The sequence below is a fragment of the Crocuta crocuta genome, unplaced genomic scaffold (assembly GCF_008692635.1).
Source record: "Crocuta crocuta isolate KB4526 unplaced genomic scaffold, BGI_CrCroc_1.0 scaffold479, whole genome shotgun sequence".
In the NCBI taxonomy this organism is placed as follows: domain Eukaryota; kingdom Metazoa; phylum Chordata; class Mammalia; order Carnivora; family Hyaenidae; genus Crocuta; species Crocuta crocuta.
In genome coordinates, this window is record NW_027531875.1 from 975,647 (window position 1) to 999,576 (window position 23,930).

General features: G+C 42.1%; 1 protein-coding gene across 1 annotated transcript in view; it reads right to left on the reverse strand.

The window, feature by feature from the left end:
* Window positions 1-6,283: 6,283 nt before the first annotated feature.
* Window positions 6,284-23,930, reverse strand: part of SYBU (syntabulin) — a 72,083-nt gene continuing 54,436 nt past the window's right edge. Inside the window, 5 exon segments of the mRNA XM_077772944.1 lie at window positions 6,284-6,996; window positions 6,998-7,528; window positions 9,010-9,159; window positions 10,786-10,989; window positions 17,242-17,344. Of these exon segments, the coding sequence (XP_077629070.1) occupies window positions 6,813-6,996; window positions 6,998-7,528; window positions 9,010-9,159; window positions 10,786-10,989; window positions 17,242-17,344 (1,172 nt within the window). The 3' untranslated portion in view covers window positions 6,284-6,812.

Genomic DNA, 23,930 nt, shown 5'->3' on the forward strand with positions numbered 1-23,930 from the left:
AAAACAGTCTCTTCAAAAAACAAATGGTATTGGGAAAACTGGACAACAACATGCAGAAGAATGAACCTTTACCACTTTCTTACACCGTACACAAAAATAAACTCAAAATAGATGAAAGACCTAAACATAAGACAGGAAGCCATCAACATTCTAGAGGAGAAAGCAGGCAAAAACCTCTGACCTCAGCCACAGCAACTTCTTATTCAACATATCTCTGGAGGCAAGGGAAACAAAAGCAAAAATGAACTCTTGAGACCTCATCAAGATACAAAGCTTCTGCACAGTGAAGGAAACAATCAGCAGAACTAAAAGGCAAATAATAGAATGGGAGAAGATATTTGCAAATGACATGTCAGATAAAGGGTTAATATCCAAAATCTAAAAAGAACTTATCAAACTCAACACACAAAAAACAAATAATCCAGTGAATAAATGGACAAAAGACATGAACAGACACTTCTCCAAAGAAGTGTTCCAGATGGCTAACAGACACATTAAAAAATGTTCAACATCGTTCATCATCAGGGGAGTACAAATCAAAGCCACAATGAGATACCAGCGCACACCAGTCAAAATGGCTAAAATTAACAACTCAGGCAACAACAGATGTTGGCGAGGATGCAGAGAAAGAGGATCTCTTCTGCACTGCTGGTGGGAATGCAAACTGGTGCAGCCACTCTGGAAAATAGTATGGAGTTTCCTCAAAAAGTTAAAAATAGAACTACCGTACAACCCAGCAATTGCACTACTAGGTATTTATTCAAGGGTTACAGGTGTGCTGTTCTGAAGGGGCACATGCACCCCAGTGTTTATAGCAGCGCTATTGACAATAGCCAAAGTATGGGAAGAGCCCAAATGTCCACTGACAGATGAACACACACACACAATGGAGTATTACTCGGTAATCAAAAAGAATGAAATCTTGCCATTTGTAACTATGTGGATGGAACTAGAGGATATTATCTAAGCGAAATAAGTCAGAGAAAGACAAATATATGACTTTACTCATGTGTGTAATTTAAGATACAAAACAGATGAACATAAGGGAAGGAAAGCAAAAATAATATAAAAACAGGGAGGGGGACAAAACATAGGAGACTCATAAATACAGAGAACAAAATGAGGGTTGTAGGTGGGGATATGGGCTAAATGGGTAAGGAGCATTGAGGAAGACACTTGTTGGGATGAGCACTGGGTGTTATACATAGGGAATGAATCACTGGAATCTTCTCCTGAAATCATTATTGCACTATATGCTAACTAACTTGGATGTACATTAATAACTAAATAGGAAGGAAGGAAGAATCTCCACGAAGCGTTCATTTGTTTCAAATGAAGTAGTAGAGGACGAAGCCCTTTAGCATTTCCCAGGCTACTAGTGCAGGGAACTGAGAGGCACCCTCACAGGAGCTCTTACATGAACTGGAAGTTTTCAAAGCACCCGGTATTTAGTGAACTGTTTTTCTAGCTATTCTCAGAGGTGATAATGAGACCGCTGGGCGGGGAAGTGGGTGGGGGGGGAGATAGGGAAAGGCAGATGGCAGGGCTCTGGGCCGGGTGTCTTGTGCCCCAACTTCACTTTTATGGGGCACATGAATGGGATTTTTACGTTGAAATATTTTTTAAAAGAGCACCTTTTGGGGTACCTGGATGGCTCAGTTAAGCATCCAATCGGGCTCAGGTCATGATCTCATGGTTCGTGGGTTCAAGCGCCACCTCAGGCTGAGCACTGACAGTGTGGAGACTTCTTGGGGTTCTCTCTCTCTCTTTTTCTCTGTCCCTCCCCCACTCATGTGCACTCTCTCTCAAAATAAATAAACTTGAAAAAAAAGAGCCTCACCTTTTACAAAACTTAAACACTTACTGATGTATTCACATCTTTTAATACCAACTCTCTGGAGTAACATTTAAATCTTTTTGAGATTTTAAGAATTCTTTGGAATTATTGTAACTATTAGTTGTCACAGCCATTGTGACTGCAAGAGAATCAGCAGTCACAGCACATTGTGTCTTCCAGTGATTTAAAAACATTACCTGCTATATACCTGTTTTATTCTATGTGGACTTTTTTTTTCTTTAATGCTTTTTATTTATTTATTTCTGAGAGAGAGAGCACGAGCAGGGGAAGGTCAGAGAGAGAGACACACACACAGAACCTGAAACAGGCTCCAGGCTCTGAACTAGCTGTCAGCACAAAGCCTGACGCGGGCTTGAACCCACAAACTGCGAGATCATGACCTGAGCTGAATTCGGCCGCTTAACTGACTGAGCTACCCATGCGCTCCTCTATGTGGACTTTCTGTTTTTGTTTGGAACAACTGAGAGTTTGACATACTTTCAAGATTTGCTTGTTAATTTCCTAGGTTACTGCTTCATTGTGCACACTTCGCCTGGTAAGATTGGGAAGAAATGAATTTTGCAGAGTATAAAAGTGGTAGAATTAGAAGTGCTCACCGAGCCAAAATGGAAATTAGAACTACCCCTAAACCTTTTAAAATGAAGTCCTCAAGAGAAAAACATATCAGACCCAACCACTACTTAGGCAGGATCTATGATAGATTCAAATCACAGACTTCCTTTCTCTCCTGCCACAAATGTCAGAAACGCTTGGCATCTGAGTGTAATGCATTTTTCCCCCTTTCTGAACAGCTCAACTTGGAAAGGTCAGCATATCCCTTTGGGAAAAACTCTTTTCTTATAAATTGGAATGTTTGCACACATAACTGTAGGAAATGTTTAACATTTGCTTTGATGGGACAGCAATTTGTTCAATAGAGTAGAATTGTTCTTCGTTTTCCATTTTCCTGCCTATTTGTTCATCACAGGCACACAATTACTGAAAGCAACTTTGAGTACTTCTTTCTATGAGATCAGATCATCCTGTCCACAAAACCAGCCAACGCCTTGGGCTTCCGAAAGGCAAGCTATGTTCCATCTTTTATTTACTCCAAGGGACTCATTTGTGAGAGACTGTTCTGAATAAAAGCAGTAATTTTCCACAGACTATACAGACTGAAACTCTGAAGAAGGGGAGGAAGGGTGGGGAGACAGAGCACAAGGAAAAGAAAAACAGAACTGGCCCAGGATCTCCTGTTTCACCTTTGCACACATTTGTTTCAGCGTGGACAGGATACTCAGTGTCCAATGTTTCAGATAAGGTAATTTTGTTTGAATCTTTTGGTTTACTTAAAGAGGGACACAGATCATTATGACAATAAATTGTCATCATTATGACAAGTCACTGTTCGTGATCAGCTGCCTCCAATTTGATAATCAACATAAATATTTGTGGTTCATGGAGAATTCGTCACCAGAGCCCATTTTCCCATCCATCTTGAATTGATGAACAGTGCTGAGTTTGTTATATTAGTTTCTGTAGCAACAGTGGCTACCAGAAACAAGTTTATAATTTTTCTGAGGGTAAAAATGCTTTAATTTAGTGATGACTAAAAATAAACATAGGGAGGGACTGTAAGGAACGTAACAGCATCTAGGTATTGGTCTAGGCTGGACTGCAGGAAGGGATTTGAGTCAGCATGGCTCATTATTTTGGAACACTTCCAATTATTTTCCACCAGAAATAGTTTCCCTTCCATTTCGGCCAAGTTCCTCTATGGTGTGCTAAGTACCCATGTGTGCCCTCAGGCACGTGTCTATTCCAGTAGAAGAAATGCCCTACCAGAGACAAACCACCTCTGTCCACATGCTTGCCCTATGTCCTATCCCTTCTTATCTTCTCCTTCACTTAATCCTTCCTCTCCTAGGTTATCAATTTCTTTTTCTCCATTTCTCAACTACCAAAAGCATACAAACATGTACTATCTCCTCTGAATACTGAAAAATAAAACAAACACTTGTAATTCCTATCCCCTTTGTAACTACCACTGACTTCCCTACTCTTTTTGATAGTAAAAATTGCTTTAAAAATTAGCAGCACACATTGATTTCTACTTTCTCTATTCCATTCATTTTCCAACCTACTTCAATCTTCTATTTCTTCAAAGAAAATGATCCAGACAGTCACTAAGACTTTTGACAAAGCCAGCGGGCATGTATCTGTTCTCCTGTTACTCAACTTCTTGGTTAGATTTCCGTAGTTGACCATTCCACTCTTGAACTGCTCTCCTCTCTTGGTTTTTCCCATTACTACCTTCACATGGCTTTTCTCCTACTTTCGGGCTGCCTCTTCTCAGACCAGTTGGTTGGTTCTCTACCCTCTACCTGATTGTAGACGTATCCTAGGACTCAGTCTTTGGCCTTCTTTCCTTCCTTACACTCCAGATGATTTTGTCCATCCCATCACTTTAAATAGTACATAAATGCCGAAGAACCCCAATTTTATAACTCCAGCCCTGATGACTCCTGTAATTTTCACAGTCATTTATGAAAGTATGTACTTGACATTTCCACATAGATATTTAATAGACATCTCAACTTTATCCTCCCTCATGTGTTTCTCTTTCCATTCTCAGTAAATGGCACTACCATTGGCCTAGGTGCTCCAGAGTCATCCTTAATTTCTCTCTTCTTTAAACTCTACCACTTCCCCTACTGACATGTGATTTTTCTGCAAATCACCTCAGTTCGAAGTTGTATCTATTCAACTTGGTCTCTATATCCACTTCCACCTCCAAGTTGTCATAATAACTCATCTAGACTATTTCACTGGTCTCCCTGCTTCCACTCCTGCCTGTTTACAATGCCTTCAGCACATAGCAGCCATAGTTAAAAAAAAGAAAGGAAGGAAGGAAGGAAGGAAGGAAGGAAAAGAAAGAAGCCCAGATTATATCATTGTCCTGTTTAATGTCTGTTCATATTTCTCATTGCACTGGGAATGATTTCGAACCAACCCTAACATGGTTTACATGCCCCCATATGAACCAGCTTCCTCTCCACTTCTCCAGTCGCTCACTTACCCACTTCTTCCTCTGCTCTAACCACTCTGGCCTTGATGCCCCATCACATGCCCAGCCCCTTTCTGACTCAGAGCTTTTGCTTTTGTTTTGCAACAATTTACCCCCATATCTACACTTAGTTGGCTCTTTTTAATACATTAGTATTAATTTTATTTCTTCAGAGATTTATTCCTTGCCTTTGTCCCTGTTACGTTTGGTCAAAACACTATTTACTTGGAAGTACTTACCATTAAAATGATTTTCTTCATTTGTTGGCATGTTCTATGTCTTACACAGACAGAACCTAAGCTCCCTGATGGCAGAAACCTTACCTGTCCCCTTCAGTATTGCTGACTGATCCAGTGAAGTATCCAGCACTCAGAAGTATTTGTTGGGTGAATTCATTCATTCAACAGCTATTTTTAGAACCCCTACTATGCATACTGTTCTACGTTCTTGACATACATCTGTGAACAAAACAGAACACAGATCCCTGCCTCAGAGACTCAATATTTCAGTGGAGGAAGTGGGTAATAGTCAAAACATAGACTGTCAAAATATAGTATGTTTAAAGGTGCTAAGTGCTATGGAAGAAGAGAGTCTGGGTGAAAATTTAGGATATTCTCTTCTCTTTATGGCAAAGTAGAAAAAACCATTTGCTTTGCAGGCACTTGAAATCCTGGCTTCTAGAGATTAACCATGAAGTTGTGAGCACTTGACCTCTTCTACGTTCAGCTCCCTTGTCTGTAAAGTAGAACATATCCCACCTCACAAAGAACAAGCAAAGTAATAGAGATCAAATATTCTCTCATCCTTCCCAGCCACCCAACCTCACCTTATCATTCCAAGGGGAGGAAGTGTGAGGTGCTAGCACGTTCTCCCTCTTTGCATTCCTAACGTGCTTAAAAAAACCAACAGTCCTTTGAAAATACTCAACACATCTTAGTGAATAAATATATGAACAAACAAATCTATCAATAATTTCAGAGCAATCAAAGCTACTTTCAGAAACAATGCTTTTTAAAAGACAAAGAAGGAAATCCTCACCTTCCTTTAATAATTGTTTTCCCTCCTTCTCATTTCCCAAGTCAAGTGCATTATTTATAGACCCCTACTGATAAAGAAGAAAGGATCTCTCCATTTAGTCTTTCTTACCATATAAAGCACACAGATAATTATTTTACAGGAGGATAAAACATTTATTTAAATGGAAACACTAATCTTTATTTTCATCATGCTCAAGTGTGTGGTTACAAACAATTTCCAATAAAACACTATATAATAAGCAAAAAATAAGTTAATACATTGTAAACTTACGTACAGTCTCATCAATTAACAGGTTTAGGAACAAACAAGCCCATTTTACGACTCTGGAGCTACATTTAGTAAAAAAAAAAAAACTGCAAACACTCAAACCTTATCAACCCCAAGTAAGACACTAAGGAGCTATTCAAGACTTCTTCAAACCAATTACACAAGTACAGTTTTATTTTTGGTTACAGTCCCCTGCTGTGCACAAGACCATTGGAATGCTGTAACAATTACACATTTTAAAACGGTACAAAGCAAAGCAAGGAGCTAACATGCCAGCCTTACAGAAGCTGTCTTGAAAAGTGCAAACTCTGCGTTTTCTCTTCCTGAACCGCTAGGCTAAGAACGGGGACCTCAGACGACACGGCAGGGTCAGGAGCATGCTTTCTCTACCACCGGCGGGGCATCGACTGGAACCAGGTCTCCATGCCTTTGAAGACACCTCCGGTTTTTCAACAGGGAACAGGCTTCAACTAAATATAGTGCAAATCGAACACCGAGGAGCCAAAACGACAGACTGGAGACCGCCACAGGTCGACCTGCGGTTTCTCCACCGGGCACGACGCCACACGGGACAGGCTGGCACACGGCGACGGCGACTCGTACTCAGGTTGTGATGTGGAAGGCGGTGCGGCGGAGCGAACGCAGGGCGACCACGCAGCAGCCCCGGAGCAAGGCTCCGATGTTGTAGACGGGATCCGTGCCCCCTCTCTGAGTACTGAACGCCCACAGCACGGTGGGGACCACCGGCGCGGCCACGGCCAGGAGATCCACCAGGAAGCAGCAGCTCCAGGNACGCAGACACGGACTCGGGGAAGCTTTCTGTCGAGTCGGCCCCGGACCCATCGGGCGACGCAGAGCTCGAGGGCCAGGGGTCGCGGAGCTGCAGCACGTGCTGAATGAGCTCCGACACCGCGGGGCTGTAGGGCACCACGTCGGTCGTNGCGCCCTGCTCCTCCACAGACAGCCCGTCGGCCATCTTGCCAAAAGGGGTGCCGAGGGGGAAGCTGTTGTCCGGGGAATCGCACGCGAAGTCCAGGCCCAGCTCATCCCTCAGCGAGCCGCTGTGCGCCATCTCCATGCTCTGCAGGAGGGACTCCAGCTTCTTGTTTTGAATGTTTATGTCCACAAAGTATTTCTGAATGCCTTTATCTTTATCAGCCAAGCTGCTCCTCATGGTTTCGATGACCTGTTTGAGCTGCTTGATCTCCTTCCGGGCTTCCTTCAGGGCCAGCTGGGCCTCCACGCGGTGGCACTCTTCTTCAATCCAGTCTTCCCTCATGCGGGCCAGCTGCGACTTCAGCTCCACGATCTCGCTTTCCCTGCGGGGAGAAGACAGGTCACCTTCCAGCCCGAGGCCGGGGATTCTGAGGCACAGAATCCCCTTGAAACACGGAGGTTAAATCAGTTTTGATTTTTCTCTCTCACGGGTATTAACCAGGAACTGCCCCCCCCCCCTTAATGACAAAATAGCAAAAATGATAAGAGTTACTAGAACCAGAATAAAAAATGTGACTATTGTCCGTTGTTGTTGTCTTTTTTCTTTCTTTCTGAGTGCTATCTGTCAGGCAGTGCGGGTAGGATAAGCATTAACTTCTATTTAGTACTCAATATTTGAAATTTTGTTCATAGAACATATTAGAGGTTTTCAACCCACTTTTATAAATGTCCACAGACCACCTTTTTCGTATGTCTACACTTTGTGGAAGGAAAGTTCATTTCACTTCTAATTACCGATCAAAGACAGAAGGAAAACTGGTTAAGTTTTAGCCTTGCAGAATTGTTTTTGATCACATTCCAATAATAGTTTGAATTTTTTTTGAATTTTAAAATGTTGCATGTTGGAAGGACTCTGTGGAAAGTCGATTATTTCCTCTCTCCTCGGGAAAATGCTAGTGGACCCACTAGGAATTGTTGACGATTCTTCCTGATCATTTCTTCTTGAATGTATTATTCTTCTTGAATGTAAATACAAGTTCTCATATTCTCAGCGGATATGAAAACCAGGCGGTTGGGATCCTATTTTCATGAAAAGATGTTGTTAATTTTGCTTCTCTAAGTTGAGACCGGAGTATTCTCCAGTTTTGTTGCCTTCCCACGCTTCCCTGCCGTGACTGCTCAAAACTTCCCAGAGATTCCTCAAGTCATAAACAAAGACTTCCAGAAAGTAAGGTCTGACTCCTGCTACCCTTGTCCTGAGCTCTCAGCCACCCTGGTCACAGCTCTGTTCGTCAATCCCAAAAGGTTCTGGGGGAAAATCATGAAGCAGAAAATCTGGCCTGCCCCAAGATGTCAAAGGTCTTTTCCCTCTGAGATAAGATCTCTTAAGCATGGGCTGTTTTTTTGGTTTTTGTTTTTTACCTTAACACTTAGCCAAGAATAATGAACCTCTTCCTTCGGCACAGAAATAGCTTACAGGAATCACAATGCACACGGCTGTCCACGCTCTCAGAGAGATAAACAGGACTTAACTGGGGCCCTGGGTGTGACCCTTAGTACTGGAAGTATGGGATTGTTCCTGCCATTTAAAAATAGCCATGCACACACCCAACTCTTCATGTCCGAGCTGTACACCCCCAGAAGAAGCAGAGGGTCCGCTAGAACCTGAGGGGGTCCCCTGTGCTCCTAAAGCAGCCAAATCATGGAGGAATAGGAAATGGCTCTTTTCAAAGACTGATTTCAGGAATGTGAGAAAAATGAAAACACTTTTCTTTTTTTCTATTTCTCTATAGTGTGGGTTTGTATTTCATTTTATGGAAAAAGAAACCATCCTTAGTTCAGTGTGCAAGGAATGCAGATTCACCTTTCATGAAGCCGGCGCTCCGATTCCTTCAGCTTGGTCTTCAGGTGTCTCACTGTAACCTCTTTTTGCTGAAGGGGAGTCAAATATTGCTCTGGGTTTGGGGGCTTGACACCATGGTTTTCACCACAGGACATGTACCTTCCAGACCGCCTGAAACAATCCAAGCAATGAAATGTTACTTTTTCTATAAAAAGAAAAATGAAGGCACAGCTGTGAAGGAACGGCCACTGGGTACTGGGGTCAGACACCTCCGTGATGCACGATTCACTTGGGAAGGGGGTTGTAACGTACCTGCCGTTCCTAGGACTGCTCATCACTCGGAGAGTGTGGGGAGGGTGTTTGTGGAGAGCATGGACACAGTGGAGAGAGGAGTTTTCTATGGCTTAAGAATGACCTCATACAAAATAATGCACGATTGTGCGCAGGCCTGCCTGCGGGTTCCGAGTAACGCACTGTTAGAAGACAATGAGTGGGGGCGGGGGTGGTAGGGAAGGACCCAGAGCAAGAAGGCCTGACTTTCCACAGGATGTGTCACTGCCTAAACAGCCCGATTGTTATTAGCTGAATTTAGACGGCTCCGAAATCCATCCCTGGCAGGAGTGTGCTGATTTGGTGGAAAGTTTCCGTATTCCAAAGGGAAAAGGCCACTCCACTGTCACTAGAGTGTGTGTTTTGTAAGAGAGATGCCCGGTGTTGAAGAAATCTTCCTGAGCTGGAACGTGGGGCCCTCTCAGGCCTGGCCGAGCGCTGGGCATCGCGGCTGGAGGACAGCTCACTGAGGAGCATGGCCTCCCGGAGGGAAGAAGGCCGCGGCGGGNACTCTGCAGCCAGTCCTGGCCACAAGCCTCGGCCTGCTCCCGCTGAACCTGCACTCCGCCCGCCTCCTAACCCGCAGTCCCCCTGTGTGGCCCCTTTGGTTGTGCAGGTCCTTTTTCCTGCAACCTCGTGCCCGCCAGGGACTAATTCATTCCTTGCTTGACTTTCAGATTTCATTTCAACGTCATTTCCTCTGATCTGTCCAGACTGAGTTGGACCCCCTCCTGACCCCTTACAAACAGCAGCAACAGGCAGAGAAGCCTTAACGTGTCTTTGTCACTAGGTGAGCAATGTCTTTGGTATCGTCTGGGCAGCTGGCACAGGGACCGTCCCCGCGGAGGGTCCACTGTCCCACTCCCAGTGCTTTACACGGTCCCTGGCACAGCATGGCACTCAACAGATACCTGGTATTTGAATGATCACGTGAATGATTCTTTCCTGTTCTGTGGACCTTCCCACTGCCACGGTGCCACTTTCCTTCCCTATCCAGTCCCTCCCCGGGGCTGCCGAGCCTTGCCAGAAATCGGGGTTTATGCTCTTTCTGCAGCTACCCTTGAAGGATCAGCTGAGTGTGGGAAGGAAGGAGAAGTGACTTTCTACAAAATAAGGCAGGAGCTCAAGAGTTCCATACATTTTTTTTTTTAAGTTTTTAAATTTTTTTAAATTTTATTTATTCTGAGAGAGAGAGCGTGAGCAGGGGAGGGACAGAAAGAGATAGGCAGAGAGAGAAACACAGAGAGAGAGAATCCCAAGCAGGCTCTGCACTGAGTGCGTGTAGCCCGATGTGGGACTTGAACTCATGAACCCTTGAAATCATGACCTGAGCCGAGACCAAGAGTTGGATGCTTAACCGAGCCACCCAAGTGATCCCTCCCCCACCTTTTAAAAGTTTTTTTTTAAATAAAACTTACCAAGTAGGACAAACTAAGCCCCGTGAACTGGGAGATGAACAGCACTTACCTCATGACTGGGCTGCAGTCACTTCCTTTGTAGGAGCCGGAGTTGCTACTACTTGGGGAAGAAGGTGCGTAGCTGGGATGGATGTTAACGGGACTCAGCTGATTCCTGCACAGCATGGACAGGAAGTCCTTCTCCCGTGGGGAGGGTGGGCTGTTGCCAGACTTGTACGATGAGCCTCCATTACTCCGCCCATGGGGACCTCGGCTGGGAGAAAAAGCATGAAAAAAGTTAAAATGCTTGGGGCTACTGGTGCTCAAATGCTAATACTTTACTCCTGCTAAAAGCCAGTTACTGCTAAGGAAATCCAAGCTTCGAGTTGAGAGGGGCAATATAATTACTGTCCTTAGGGACAGCCTTGTTCCCACCTGCCTGACATTTTCTTTCCTTCTGGCTTTAGCACAAGCAACCTCATCCTCTGCTGTTCTTTCAAATAGTTTCTAACCATAAAGCTTGTTTTGAATTAATCCCAAATGCCTGTTAAGAACACAAACCATGTCAAATACTGATTTGGTTTAGGTTCACTTTAGAGGCTGTTTGAAGCTGTGGTTTTCGCTCCAGTACACCTGTTTCAGCTTTAAAATGTCTGGGTTTGGTTCATGCTGCCGGAAGAAAATGAGGGTGGTTCATTTGGAGGATCAGGGAACACAGGTTTCCCCCGTAAAGGAGGAAGAGAAAAGAGGACAGACAAACAGCTCAGGTAAGTGTATCACGCCTACAGTTTTAACCACCTATTTTCTTTCCATCCCCAATGACTTAACATAACCTTTATCATTTAACTGCTGAAATGTTTTAACAGCTCTCTCTTCATCCCATGGCCTGTTATCTTGACCCTTCAGCAAGGAGTGGCTGGAGTGGCCTTTCTAAAATGGAACTGGATATCACTGTCCTCAAAGCCATTCAATGGCTCCCCAGTGCCCCAGGAAGACCAGTCCTACCTCCCCATCCAACCAACCCATCGTCTGCCACTCCTCCCGCCTCCCTCTGTATTGCAGAATTCCAAACAACTTACAGTTTCCTGACGATCCATGTTCTCCATCATCTTTATGTTTCTCAACTTAGAATTTTCTCTGCCTAGAATGCTCTCCCGCTCCCTACCCTAAGCCTCGGGATACTTACAACTTTGAGACTGATGGGAATCCACTCCAAGCAGCTTTCTCTGGATTCTTTCTTCCCTAGGCTTGTATACATGTGGCTCCTTGATGCTCTCTAGTACTCTGTGCCAACTTCCATCCTGGGGTTTATCATATGGCTTCGCAACCTCACACTTGTTTGTCCTTCCCACTAGACTAGGGCCTTCTGAGGGTGCAGACTGTTGTTTAATATCCCCAGGACTTAATGGCACATGCTAGATGCTCCCTAAACGACAGCTAAATGGATAATTTGGGTTTGAGCCTTAGCAATACCACTTTTAGGAACTTGAGCAGGTGAGCTCCTTAATATATGGGGACCTATAGTAACCTTCTTTTGCCGTCCTCACAGAGTCGATGTGAAAATCAAATCCAAGAATGCATGTGAGTGCATTTAATAAGATGTTAAGGGCAATTCAGCTGTAGGATATTATTACAGGAAAAACTGGTTTGGACTTCCCTATTAATCTCATTCCAGAGATCTGACACCCACTATGTAAGGAAGCATCTTGAGAATGCTGAAATTACTTAAATAGGACAACAGTTCCGTGTCAGAAATATTTCTTGATGACATTACAAGAAAACAAAAGAGAACAAGATACTTTTCATCCACAAGTACTGCTTTTTGACAATCCCCTCTTTGCAATTCTGATTTACAGCTGTATGCAACTGACACCTCTCAATGAGAAACGTGTGTAAATGTGAGTGTGCGTGTGGGTATACTTGGCTCCAAAACCACACTTCTTCAAAATCAAATATAGTTTCAACTAGCTGTCAACCCAGTAAATCACACATAAATGAAACATCACCAAATTCTAAAGTTAAAAAGTGCTTTCCTTTTGAAATCATCCAAATGGACTCTGCCTTCTCTTCGTGAGAAGAGGACACTTTATATGGAACAGATGGGCTGATGGCTTTGTGACAAGCCAACTCAGCAGCCCAGTGGTGCTGGGCTGAGCAGCAGAAAAGAACACAGACGGGCTCTGGCTTGCGTCTGCTTCTCCACACTTCACTTCCGAGTCTACTCCAACCGGCCTATTTCTCAACGTGACCACGAGAAATACGCAGAATTCCCCACTACAAGTCAGGAGAGACAGTAAGGAGGTAGCCCTAATTTTGACCTGGGGAATTCTCTTCTGAGTTGACCTTCACCAATGAGCTTCTGTGCCCTAGCACAGACGCTTTATGATGCACACAGTTTTACATTGATTTTGAGCATCATACTGTAAAGCTGGTATAATTATTACCTTTCAGTTATAGTACGTGAAATACGTGAAGTATTCAGTTATGTGAAGTGACTGAATTTCAGGGAAAAATCTGGTCCAAGAACACACAGCCAAACTAGGATTTAAATACAGATTTTTGAACGCAACAAAAATGTCTCCTTCCTACTTTACACAAACAGAATATATTGTTTGGACCTTGTAAACAGGTATATTAGGTACTGACTATGTATGTGGTTATTGCCTAAAGAATTCAACATTGACCTTTTACTACAATGCAGTCATTAAGATACAAATCAAGTTAGATGGGAATTTTTAAGAACTCATCTGTAATACTGAATAAAGCAAAATGTCTTCAAGTATTAAACATTACTATAGTACAATAAGATCTTCAAATATATTTCAGGAAATGAGTTACCAGACTATAATAGCTAACTTTGTTAAAAAAGAAACTACATGCTTAAAAATATCAGTCTTGGGGGCGCCTGGGTCACTCAGTTGGTTAAACAACTGACTTCAGCTCAGGTCATGATCTCACGGTTCTTGAGTTCATGTTCCCATCGGGGTCTACACTCTCAGATCTTTAGTCTCCCTCCCTCTCTTTCTGTCTCTCCCTTGCTTGCGCGCTCTCTCTCTTAAAAAGAAACATTTTTTAAAAATGGAAGAGCTCCTTTAAATAAATATATCAGTCTTGCTCTTTACATTTAGTTCAGTTCAAATGCTAGCACATATGGGTACAAAGTCATTGCAAAATATTTTCAAAGGAGAGGCTGGGGTTCCATATTTGTCACCGCCATGAGCAGTCAAACTCAATGATACCTTCTTCAGCCCACCCTAAATACCTTGGTGTGGTGGACAAGAAGGATGCCCTCTACAAAGAGGAGACAGAATTCTGCTGACCCTGCCCACTTCCTGCATACCTGAATGCTGTAAATGGAAAGTGAGAAAAAGGGAGAAGGGAAGAAGGGAACCTCATAAGGGGCCCAGGTGAATTTCAATCCACTCCCCCCTCAACATTGTCCTTTACTTCAGGGTAACATTACCATCATCATCATCACCATGATCACTGTTATGACCTAGATCGTGTCCACCCCCTAAATTCATAATGTTGAAGTCCCAACCCCCAGTACCTAAGAACGTGGCTGTTTTTGGAAACAGGACTTTAAAGAAAGGTAATTAAATTCAATTAAATCCTAATCCAGTTTGACTAGTGTCATTATAAGAAGAGAAAACTTGGACACAGGCACAGAGATAGGTTATGTGGAAGAAACAGAGACAAGACGAACTTTTATAAGCCAAAGAGAAAGGCTTCCGAAGAAGCCAATCCTGCTGACACCTTGATCTTGGACTTCTAGCCTCCAGAATTGTGGGAAGGTAAATTCCTGTTATAAGACTCCCGGTCTGTGATATTTTGTGCCGGCAGCCTGAGCAAACTAATATGATCATCATCACCACCATCATCATCTTCATCATCATGTCCACTAGTATTATTTTTACCACTAATGACTAAAATCCACTTATGACCCTTTTACTAAATTCTGAACACCATGTTAAACACTCACATATTAGCTCATTTAACTCAGTGATGTACAAGCCACTATTAACCCATTTTCCAGAACAGTAAGTCTCGGGGCTCTGGCTCACATACCTAATAAATAATGGAGGCTAAATTTTATAAACCCTACGTTTCTCTGACTTCACATTCCAAACTTTTTTTCCTTCTCATTTCTATCTGCGTCTGATCAGATTAGGATTTTAGTTTAAGACAGAGAATTCTTCAGAAATGTCTGCCACGTTGGCCTTCGGTAAGAAGAGATCATTTGTAAATCTTTTAAGTTTTGTTTTTAAAATGCCCTGTCAAAAATATTCTCACCACCTCCACTTGTTTATTTCTCCCACCCCGTCACCAAATGTTCCTGCTTGCCTTCCTCCCAGGAGCTAATTCTCCACAGAGAAAATCCATTTATTACAGGAGGAACAAGCCATTTAAAAGGATCATAAGCTATGATAAAGTCTGGCATGGATACCTGGCCCATCTAGGGGAGCTGTTCTCACCGCATGGTCCTACAGAACACAAATCCTACGTGAGATGCCCACCGTATCCCCTCACAGAAATCTACTGACTGCTCTGTGCCTGGGTCAGATAAAAAGAAAAACCAAGTGAGGATAACAGATAGAACATTGTCGATTCCAATTTTCCATCTATGATGCCTGCATCTGATTTGCACATTATTCTATTTAGCTATTTTATGTTTAACATGTCAATTTTTAGTCCCTTGGAGAAACCATGGATTCTGGACTAGACCATTTTCTCTAAGTCACTCAGTATTGTTGACATTACCTTGGAAATTAACCACAAACACAAACTCTTTTGAAATGCTTAATAAAACTGGCCTCTTCCACAGGCCATTTCTTTTTTCTTTTGCTCTCTGCTCTTTGATACCTTGTACCATGATATGTGCTAATTTTCTTGAATGGATTAAATAACTGGTTTATACTCAGAGCCAGCCACATCTGATTTACACTGAGAATGTTTATATTCTTATTCTGTGATCCCAGAGGCACTTTATTTCCAAAACAGATTGTGTTTGAGGACAGAACAATTGTGTTTTTTCACTGTGGATTTCACTCTTCTGTTTGTCTGCCTGGCTTCAGCTTTGTTTTTGACAATAAAACTACACCAGAGAGGGTCTCAGTTCCCTTTATAAACATCAGATAAACGTTCTACTCACCCAAGAGGAATGGAAAATATTTGCTTGCTGATTCCTGGGAATGCAAGTTTCTAGAAATTAGCCAGTTTTTCTCCACAAAGAGACCTTCAAAATTATGTGATCCAATGCTCTTTTTACAAACTTGGATACTGTGGCCCAGGACAGTCCAGTGACTTGCCCAAAGTCTAAAGACAAATCACCTCCAAGTGTGTTGCCGCTCACGCCATTGACTCATTCGGGTCCCTGGCTCAGGGCTCCCCTTCTCACAGAGCTGTCCTGGAACCAGCCTATTTAAAACGTACCACGTATCTCATTCCTCTCAATATCATTTCTCTCTGTGTTTTTAAAAATAATTCTAAAAGAAATAAAAATAAAATAAAAATAAAAATAATTCTATTATTTATGTATTTATTGTCTTTTTTTCCCTATTAGATGAATATAATTTCCATGGAGCTTTATTTACTGGCATATCTCCAGAATCTGTCTCATAGGAGATGCTCAATTAATACTTGTTGAATGAATAAAGTCACTGACAGAAGGTAACAGTCCCATGGCTTATGACCTTTGTCTCTAAATGTGAATGGTGGGTCATGATTTCCCACAGTTCCTCTATTCTCCCAACCCAAATAGTGTCCATGGTGAACATCTGTTGATGCATGGTATGTGTTAAGCACTGAAGCCACACTATATGTGTGTTGACTAATTTAATCCTAATAAACCCTAAGATGTGGGTATAACTATAGTCCTATTTTACAGATGAGAAAACTGAGGTACAGAGAAGTTAAGCAACTTGCTCAAGGCCACAGAGTGTACAGGTTGTAGAGCTGGTATTTGAACCAGGCAGCCTGGTTCCAGAGCCCACGTACTTAGCTATTCTGCTCTAATGCCTCTTATGGTGGTGGCCTCCCATGCCCATTAACTTTATTCTTTTTTCACCCCCGACCTCTAGTGAATGCTGGGAGTAATCGGGGGTCACTATGTTTCTCTCACAAAGAGAAAAAAGACAACACTCAGCTGGAGGAAATAAAGGGTGAAGTCAAAGGCTTCACAGCCAAGAGACAACAGAGTCATGACGGAGGGCAGGTAGGAGGTGGATACCAGTTGGGTACACAGTGAGCGAGGGAAAGGGAAGGGAGAGAAGGATGAATGGACACACAGCCAAGGGCCAGATGAGAGACAGCCACTGGGGATACACACGTTGGCCAAGCCCTGTGACCACAGTTGGTAAGGGGAAAGTTCTGATTTCGAACCGTTATAATAAACAAAACCTACTCACTGAATAATAACAAAATCATGAACGGACAGTAATCCAGATGGTTCCATAGAAACACAGAGTATAGGTGAGTCACCTGTGTAGAGCATCTTAGTAATTACAGAGCAGGAGACGGTGCCTACTTGCGTGAAAAGGAGGCCCGCTTGCTTCCCGCGGCAGACATATGGACCTCAGGAGCGGAGATGCTGCCCGTGCTGCTCGAGGAGCTAAAGTCAGCTTCGCTACCTGGAAAACAACAGGGGAGTGAGACAGAGGCATGAAGGAAAGGAAACCTGAGAGTGTGCTGGCCAGCATCCAGCCTCTCCAGTCCTGGCTCCCGGGGTGCGTGCACACTAGAGCTCAGCAGGTGGAGGATTCCAGAGCTTCTAGGCTCCCAGCCTTGTCCTCAAGGCAAACAAGACAAGTACATCGACATCATTTCACAAACACAGCTCAGAAGCGCGGTGAAGCCGGTTTCACAAAGACACCCGTCACCCAGCTGATTGTCAACGGTGACCCATGGTCGGGGCAGAGACGCACGCCTCTGCCTGTGTGTCGGGCACTCCTCGACGACATCAACAAGCCAGGCCCAAACTTCAGGCAGAATGAAAAAGCAGACTTGTCAGTCCCAAAGGAGTTTTTCCGGGAGAGTTTATCTTTGGGCTTCTGCAGTCAGCTAGCCATACTTGAATCTGGCACGCTAGGGTCTGGAGAGAATCAGCCAGTGAGAAGCCTTTGGGAAGAAAGCCTGGGCCCAGATAACTGCTTGAACTGTCACTATCTGATCAGCGACTCTCTGACTCCAGCTGCTGCTTTTCTATTAAGAGCACAACCCTAACAAAAAGCAGAAATGGAACATTTCCAAACAGAATGAAGAAAGTTCACAGTGACAGTGATGGAAACTGGATTATACGGATACGTGAAGTTTTTCTTGTGTGTGGCAGGGGGCGGGGGGNTTGTTTGTTAGTTTACAAAAATTACATTCCATTTTGAGTACAGACTACAGTTCAGTGTGTAGCTAGAAACATGATATGTGGCACAAAAATTAATATGAATTCATTTCTGACAAAAATACATAGTTCTGAAATAGTAATAATGGAAACATTCCATGGATTGCCTGGGGAAGTGAAAGAGAGTGAAAGATGCAAAAGAGAAGAAGTGGGAAGAAGAAAGAGAGGATTAAAAAAATGATAATGTTCCATATGCTTTTGGAAAATAGATCCAGGGATACAACTTTATTTGACCTTATCTCTCAACTCCAACACAGTTGGTGACTCTCAGGTCTAGAACCCAGAGCCAACTCACATTTCTGAGTTGAGGAAAATATGAATAATCTAAATCCTTTGAGATTCTAATAATAATTATCCTCACAATAATAACACAAGACCCTTTAGGAGACGTTTTCTATTCTTTGTATCTGTTTATCCTGACAACTCTGTAAAGCAGATATTTATCTCACTATTCTACTACTGAAGAAGTCAAAGCTGATCTGTCCAAGGCTTGTGGGGGACAAATCCTGGCCAGGACCAAGGCCCTGTGCCACCTCTCCATACCAAGCTGCATCCTCAGGAAGGCAGTGGGAAGGAAGGGCGCCAGGGAGATGCCTGGATAAACTATATACTACCACCTCCCTAACTGCCAAGATGACCCACTAGTACAAGATGCAGCCAGACTGGCCCACTGGTGAACAGATCCTCTCACTGATGGGTTGTATTAGTTTTGCCAGGCAATGGCAAGGCAGAGAGAGAAAAATCCCTTTTCTGGCTTCTAGGACCTCTCAGGAAGTTCAGCCTCTTCTGGGAAAAGACCAAGAATGGCTTCTTAGCACAGGTGACAGCAGCAAATCCCAATTCCCAGCAGAATTCTGGGAGAACTAGGGTGGCAATTTATCAGGACTGAGACTGGCTATTCCTTCTGGATTTCAGAGACTGTCTAATGTTGTAATGAGCTCCCCAAATGTAATTAGTTGCCTCTGAGTAATGCACTGACTAACGTGTAGTATTTTACAGTCTCAAGGATTCATGATTGGTAGTGCTATCCAGCAATACGCTAGTCTTGAAGGCCTTAATCAACCAGCCTTGTGTGCTAATAAATTATCAGGTCAGTTATTAAGCGATAAAGGCAGACCATTTTCAAAAACAGATCCCGTGGTTCCAGCCACTAGGTTTGAGATATTATTTTCTAACATAAGATTATGATGTTGAAACATTTCAATTTTCATTTCTTAAAAGAAATACAAAAATCCATCAATTATAACTTACCTGCCTGAATTACAAGGGAAATTCTAGAACAAAACAAGCAACTGCTGAAAATCCATTGTTCCTCGGGATGCCTTTGATCTTTGGTAATTATGTACTCTGAACCAAAGGGACAAGTCTGCTCTACACTTTATTGCTATTGGAACTCAATATATTAACTCTTAGGTATGGGCAGGGCCCAAGGTCACTTTTTTCCCTCTTCTGCACTCTCAAAGAAGTTACAAGACTCATTCAGGCTACCCAACGGTTGCATTCAGAATGAGTAATATGATAGAGAAAAACATCTATGCTACTTATACCATTTCAGTTTGCTATTTTTTAAAATACATTTCCAGTTTGGTTAACACAATGTAAATCAATGCACTTTTTTGAAGGGATACACAGAAAGGTCAATTTTACTACATTATCTGATATACATTTACTAAGCAAGACAAGTAAGAGGAAGGCTGGAAATCTGACCCCCCCCTCCCCCCATTTATCTACTAGCTGGCAACAGAGACAAAGATTCAAGGAAGGAGTGACACTTTGTTCCTTTAGACTTGTATGCAACTAGGTTATTGCTGCGGGCACTGCAGTTCAGTGCTACTCTGTAGTGAAATCATACAAAGAGAGAAACTAACCTAAAAACACAGGCCCTGAGTCAGACAGCCCGGGTTCAAATCCCACCTTTACAGCTCACTTTAGGTAAATTACTTCATCTCTCTGTGCTTCAGTCTCTAAATCTGTTAAATGGAGATGATAATCATGGCATCTGCCTCTTAAGGTTACTGTAAATAATGAATGTGTGATACATACAAACACACACGTATACATACATATATATGCATGTGTGTGTGTGTTTGTGTGCATAGTAAGGTCTCAGTAAGTGTTAGCCATTATTAATCTTCTGCAGGGGTTAAAAGGACAATTTTTATTACACATTTCCTTTGTAGAAAATTTAGAAAATAGCAATGATCCATAAGACAAAATGTAGTCAATTATTCCAGCACCAAAAAAATAACTTTAGTTAACCTTTTGGTATATAACTACTCAGTATCCCTAGTAAATACATTATTATGTAACCTAATTGCTTTTCTTTTAATATGTGACTATCTTTAAAACATACTACATCTTGTTTTATTAAATTAATGAATATATAAGCTATATCCAATTTTTCTATTATTAGTAACAAACACTATGTGCCAGAAACCATTCTAAGCATATTTAGATATTTATTTATTTATTTATGTTTATTTATTTTTAAGAGAGAGAGAGAAACAGAGTGCTAGGAGGGGCAGAAAGAGAGGGAGACACAGAATCCAAAGCGGGCCCAAGCTCTGAGCTGTTAGCACAAAGTCCAATGCGGGGTTCAAACTCATGAACTGTGAGATCATGACCTGAGCTGAAGTTGAACATTTAACCAACTGAGCCACCCAGGCGCCCCACATATTAACTCATTTATTTCTCATTATAGTACAGACCCTATGAGGTAGGGACAATTATCAGTCCCTCTTACAAATGAGGCCAAGAAGCTGAGTGACATGCACAAAGGGACACAACTCCCAAGAAATAGGGGCAAGACTTGAACCTAGGCTGTCTGACCCCAGGGTCCATGCTCTTAAAATATAGGCCTAATGCTCAGTGGATTTTCCAGGGTATGCATCTTTATACCTTTGCCTGCTATTCTTTAGAACCAATGCCTGATGGAATTTCTAAGTCAAAGGACGTGCTCAATTTGAAAACTTTTAATATATATTGCATCATATTTATTTTTGGATGGCATTAGCCTAAAGCAGTTTTTGTGGTCAAGAATGTGTCTGCCCCCATGTGCCTGTTGGAGAGAATACTCCAACAAAGCAAAGGACACACTATATGGCTGCTGAAGACTTGCGCTTGATCAGCTAAAGAGGGTTTGAAAATATGCATCTCTAAGTCATCTTCATCAATATTGTCTTCGATCAGCTGCTGGTGTTGGTGAAGCAGGACTCCAGGACGGAAAGGGGAGGATGAACTTGTTTTGTCAATGTCCTGGTCACTATTCATCCCGCAGCCAAAGGCATTCTCCCACTATCAAGAAGCTGGGCTCGCTGGCCTCCAGAAGCTCTGGTGGATTTTGTTTGGTAGTACTGCTGCACTCTGGAGACTCATTACTGACTCATTACTCCTGACGTTAGGGTAATAAGCATTTTGTGCATGTGATGGTGAGGCCAGAAGTTAGAGAAGGAAACATGGAAACAAAAAGAGTATGTGGAAAAAACTGATAACTAGACTTATTTTTTTGAAACACTGCCTGCGATCTGGTCTCTTAGGACGTTATTATTTTTGCCTCCGTTCAGGAGACTATGGAGTCCTCATACATCAGAGCATCACAGGCCTCTGAAGGCAGTCGACTAAGCCGTGTTAAGCCATTCTAAACCACTGATTGAAGCAACCCCAAACCTTCCTTTATCCTTTGTCATCACAAAGCTATCAAATTAATTCAGGTTGGCCACCTATATCCCCACCTCAAATAGAGGCAGCAAATTAGAAAAGAAAAAAATAACAAAAAAAAAAATAGTTCCCTATCCCTTCATCCTCCTCCTGTTCCCCCAACACACACACAGATACACAGATCTTTTATTTAAAGGTCTCTAGGGAGGAAAGGAACCATTTTCACTGAAGGCAAACAGAGCGATTAAGGAGCAGCTGGGGCAGTGGACACATGTAATTACAGAAGGGACTCAAAAAAANGGGGCAACTAGCCAATGAATCCATGAAATGCTTCACAACCTAAAGGATTTTTTGCTTTAGTTTTTGCAAACTATTCCCTAAAACCCCTAGAGATGTTTATCTTAGAAAAGGAATATTTGATCAAAAGATCAATAAACTAATTGAAGATATATACACAGGTTTTCTTGCATTTCGGAACAGAAGTCTTTCTGGAAAACTCTAAGTATCATTTTCATTTATGTCATAATTTCAGAAAGGATTTATCTTCATTCTGAATGATCAATGGATGGAGCCACCATAAATTTAAAAGCGTATACATAAACAATTAAAAACAAAAGGAAGTTCAAATTAAAGTATATAGAGAATACTTTTATACTGAAAAATCTGACTATATAACTGTAAAACTGCTTATGGGGAAATAGCAGTCAAAAACAAATAATAAACTGAAAGAAAATATTTACAACATATGATAGACAAAAGGCCAATTTCCTTAATTTACCAAAAGCTCATACAAATCAGAAAAAGAAAAAAAAACCTAACAGAAAAATGGGCAAAGGACATGAACAGGCAGATGGCAAAGAAAAATAAATGGCCAACATACACAAACAGAGATTCAATCTCAGGTATAACATTAAAAATGTAAATGTAAATAAGTTTTTTTTTTTTTTAATCTACAAGACTGGAAAAAAAATTAAAAAGCAAAGGTTGATATCACTAGTTCTGTTGAAGGTTTGGGAAAAATACTCTGATAAGAGTTAGCAAGAGCATGAGTTGGTGTAATACCTATAAAAAAGAAAGCTGTACTGCTAGGAATTTCTCCTGCACCTAAGCATCAAAAAAACAACCTAAAGCCCATTAATAGCGACTGGTGAAACCAGATGATACAGGGACCTAGGAGGCTACTCTGGAATCATGATAAGGAGTGACATGAAGCTGTGTGTGCTGGAGTGAAAACATCTTGAAGACCTGTCACTAGATAAGAAAACCAAGATGCAGGGTCACCTGGGTGGCTTAGTTATTTAAGTGTCCGACTTTTGGTTTTGGCTCAGGTCATGATATCACGGTTTGTGGGTTCAAGGCTGGGGCTGGCTCCACACTCACAGCACAGAGCCTACTTGGGTTTCTCTCTTTTCCCCATCTCTCTGCCCCTCCCACATTCTCTTTCTCAAAATAAATAAATAAACTTGAAAAAAGAAAGAAAAGAAAACCAAAAAGCAGAAGAGTGGGTGTGGCATGCCTCCTTTTCATAAACAAATCTTTAAATAATATATAACTGGCTACATGCATAGAACATTTTTATTGAGGGATAAAAAAGATCTGTTAATGGTAGTTTCTCTTGGAAATGGGATGGTGGGGATATAAAGAGACCTTTATTTTCACTTTATATCTTTCTGAGCTATTTGGCTCTTCTAACCACGTGCAATAACTCATCAAAAAATTAGGAGGCATTACAATTTTGGACAATTTGCTTTTTCTTTAGAAAAAAATTCAATTTTTTTCTAAAGAAAAAGCATTTTATAATAATAGCCGTCACACCATTTAATGTAGTATTAAGAGGGCTCTGGAGTCCAATCACTTGGGTTTGAATCATGCCTCTTCTACTAATTCTTTAAAGCCTTAAGCAAATCATTTACCCTCTCTCTGACTTAGATGGGTCATCTGTGAAGTGGAGATGAAGATATTAATAGTAAGTATTGTTATGGGATTGCAGGAATTAGGTGAAGCATGCAGAGAAGTTAGAACAGTGCTTGGCACATGGCAAGCACTCTGTATATGTTAGTTAGCTATTATTATTTCTGGTTGGAACTACTGGTACAGTGGCCTGGAGGCCAGAAGAGAGCTTTTTAAAAACATCTTTTCCTTAAGAAGCCCCACAATAAGAAATG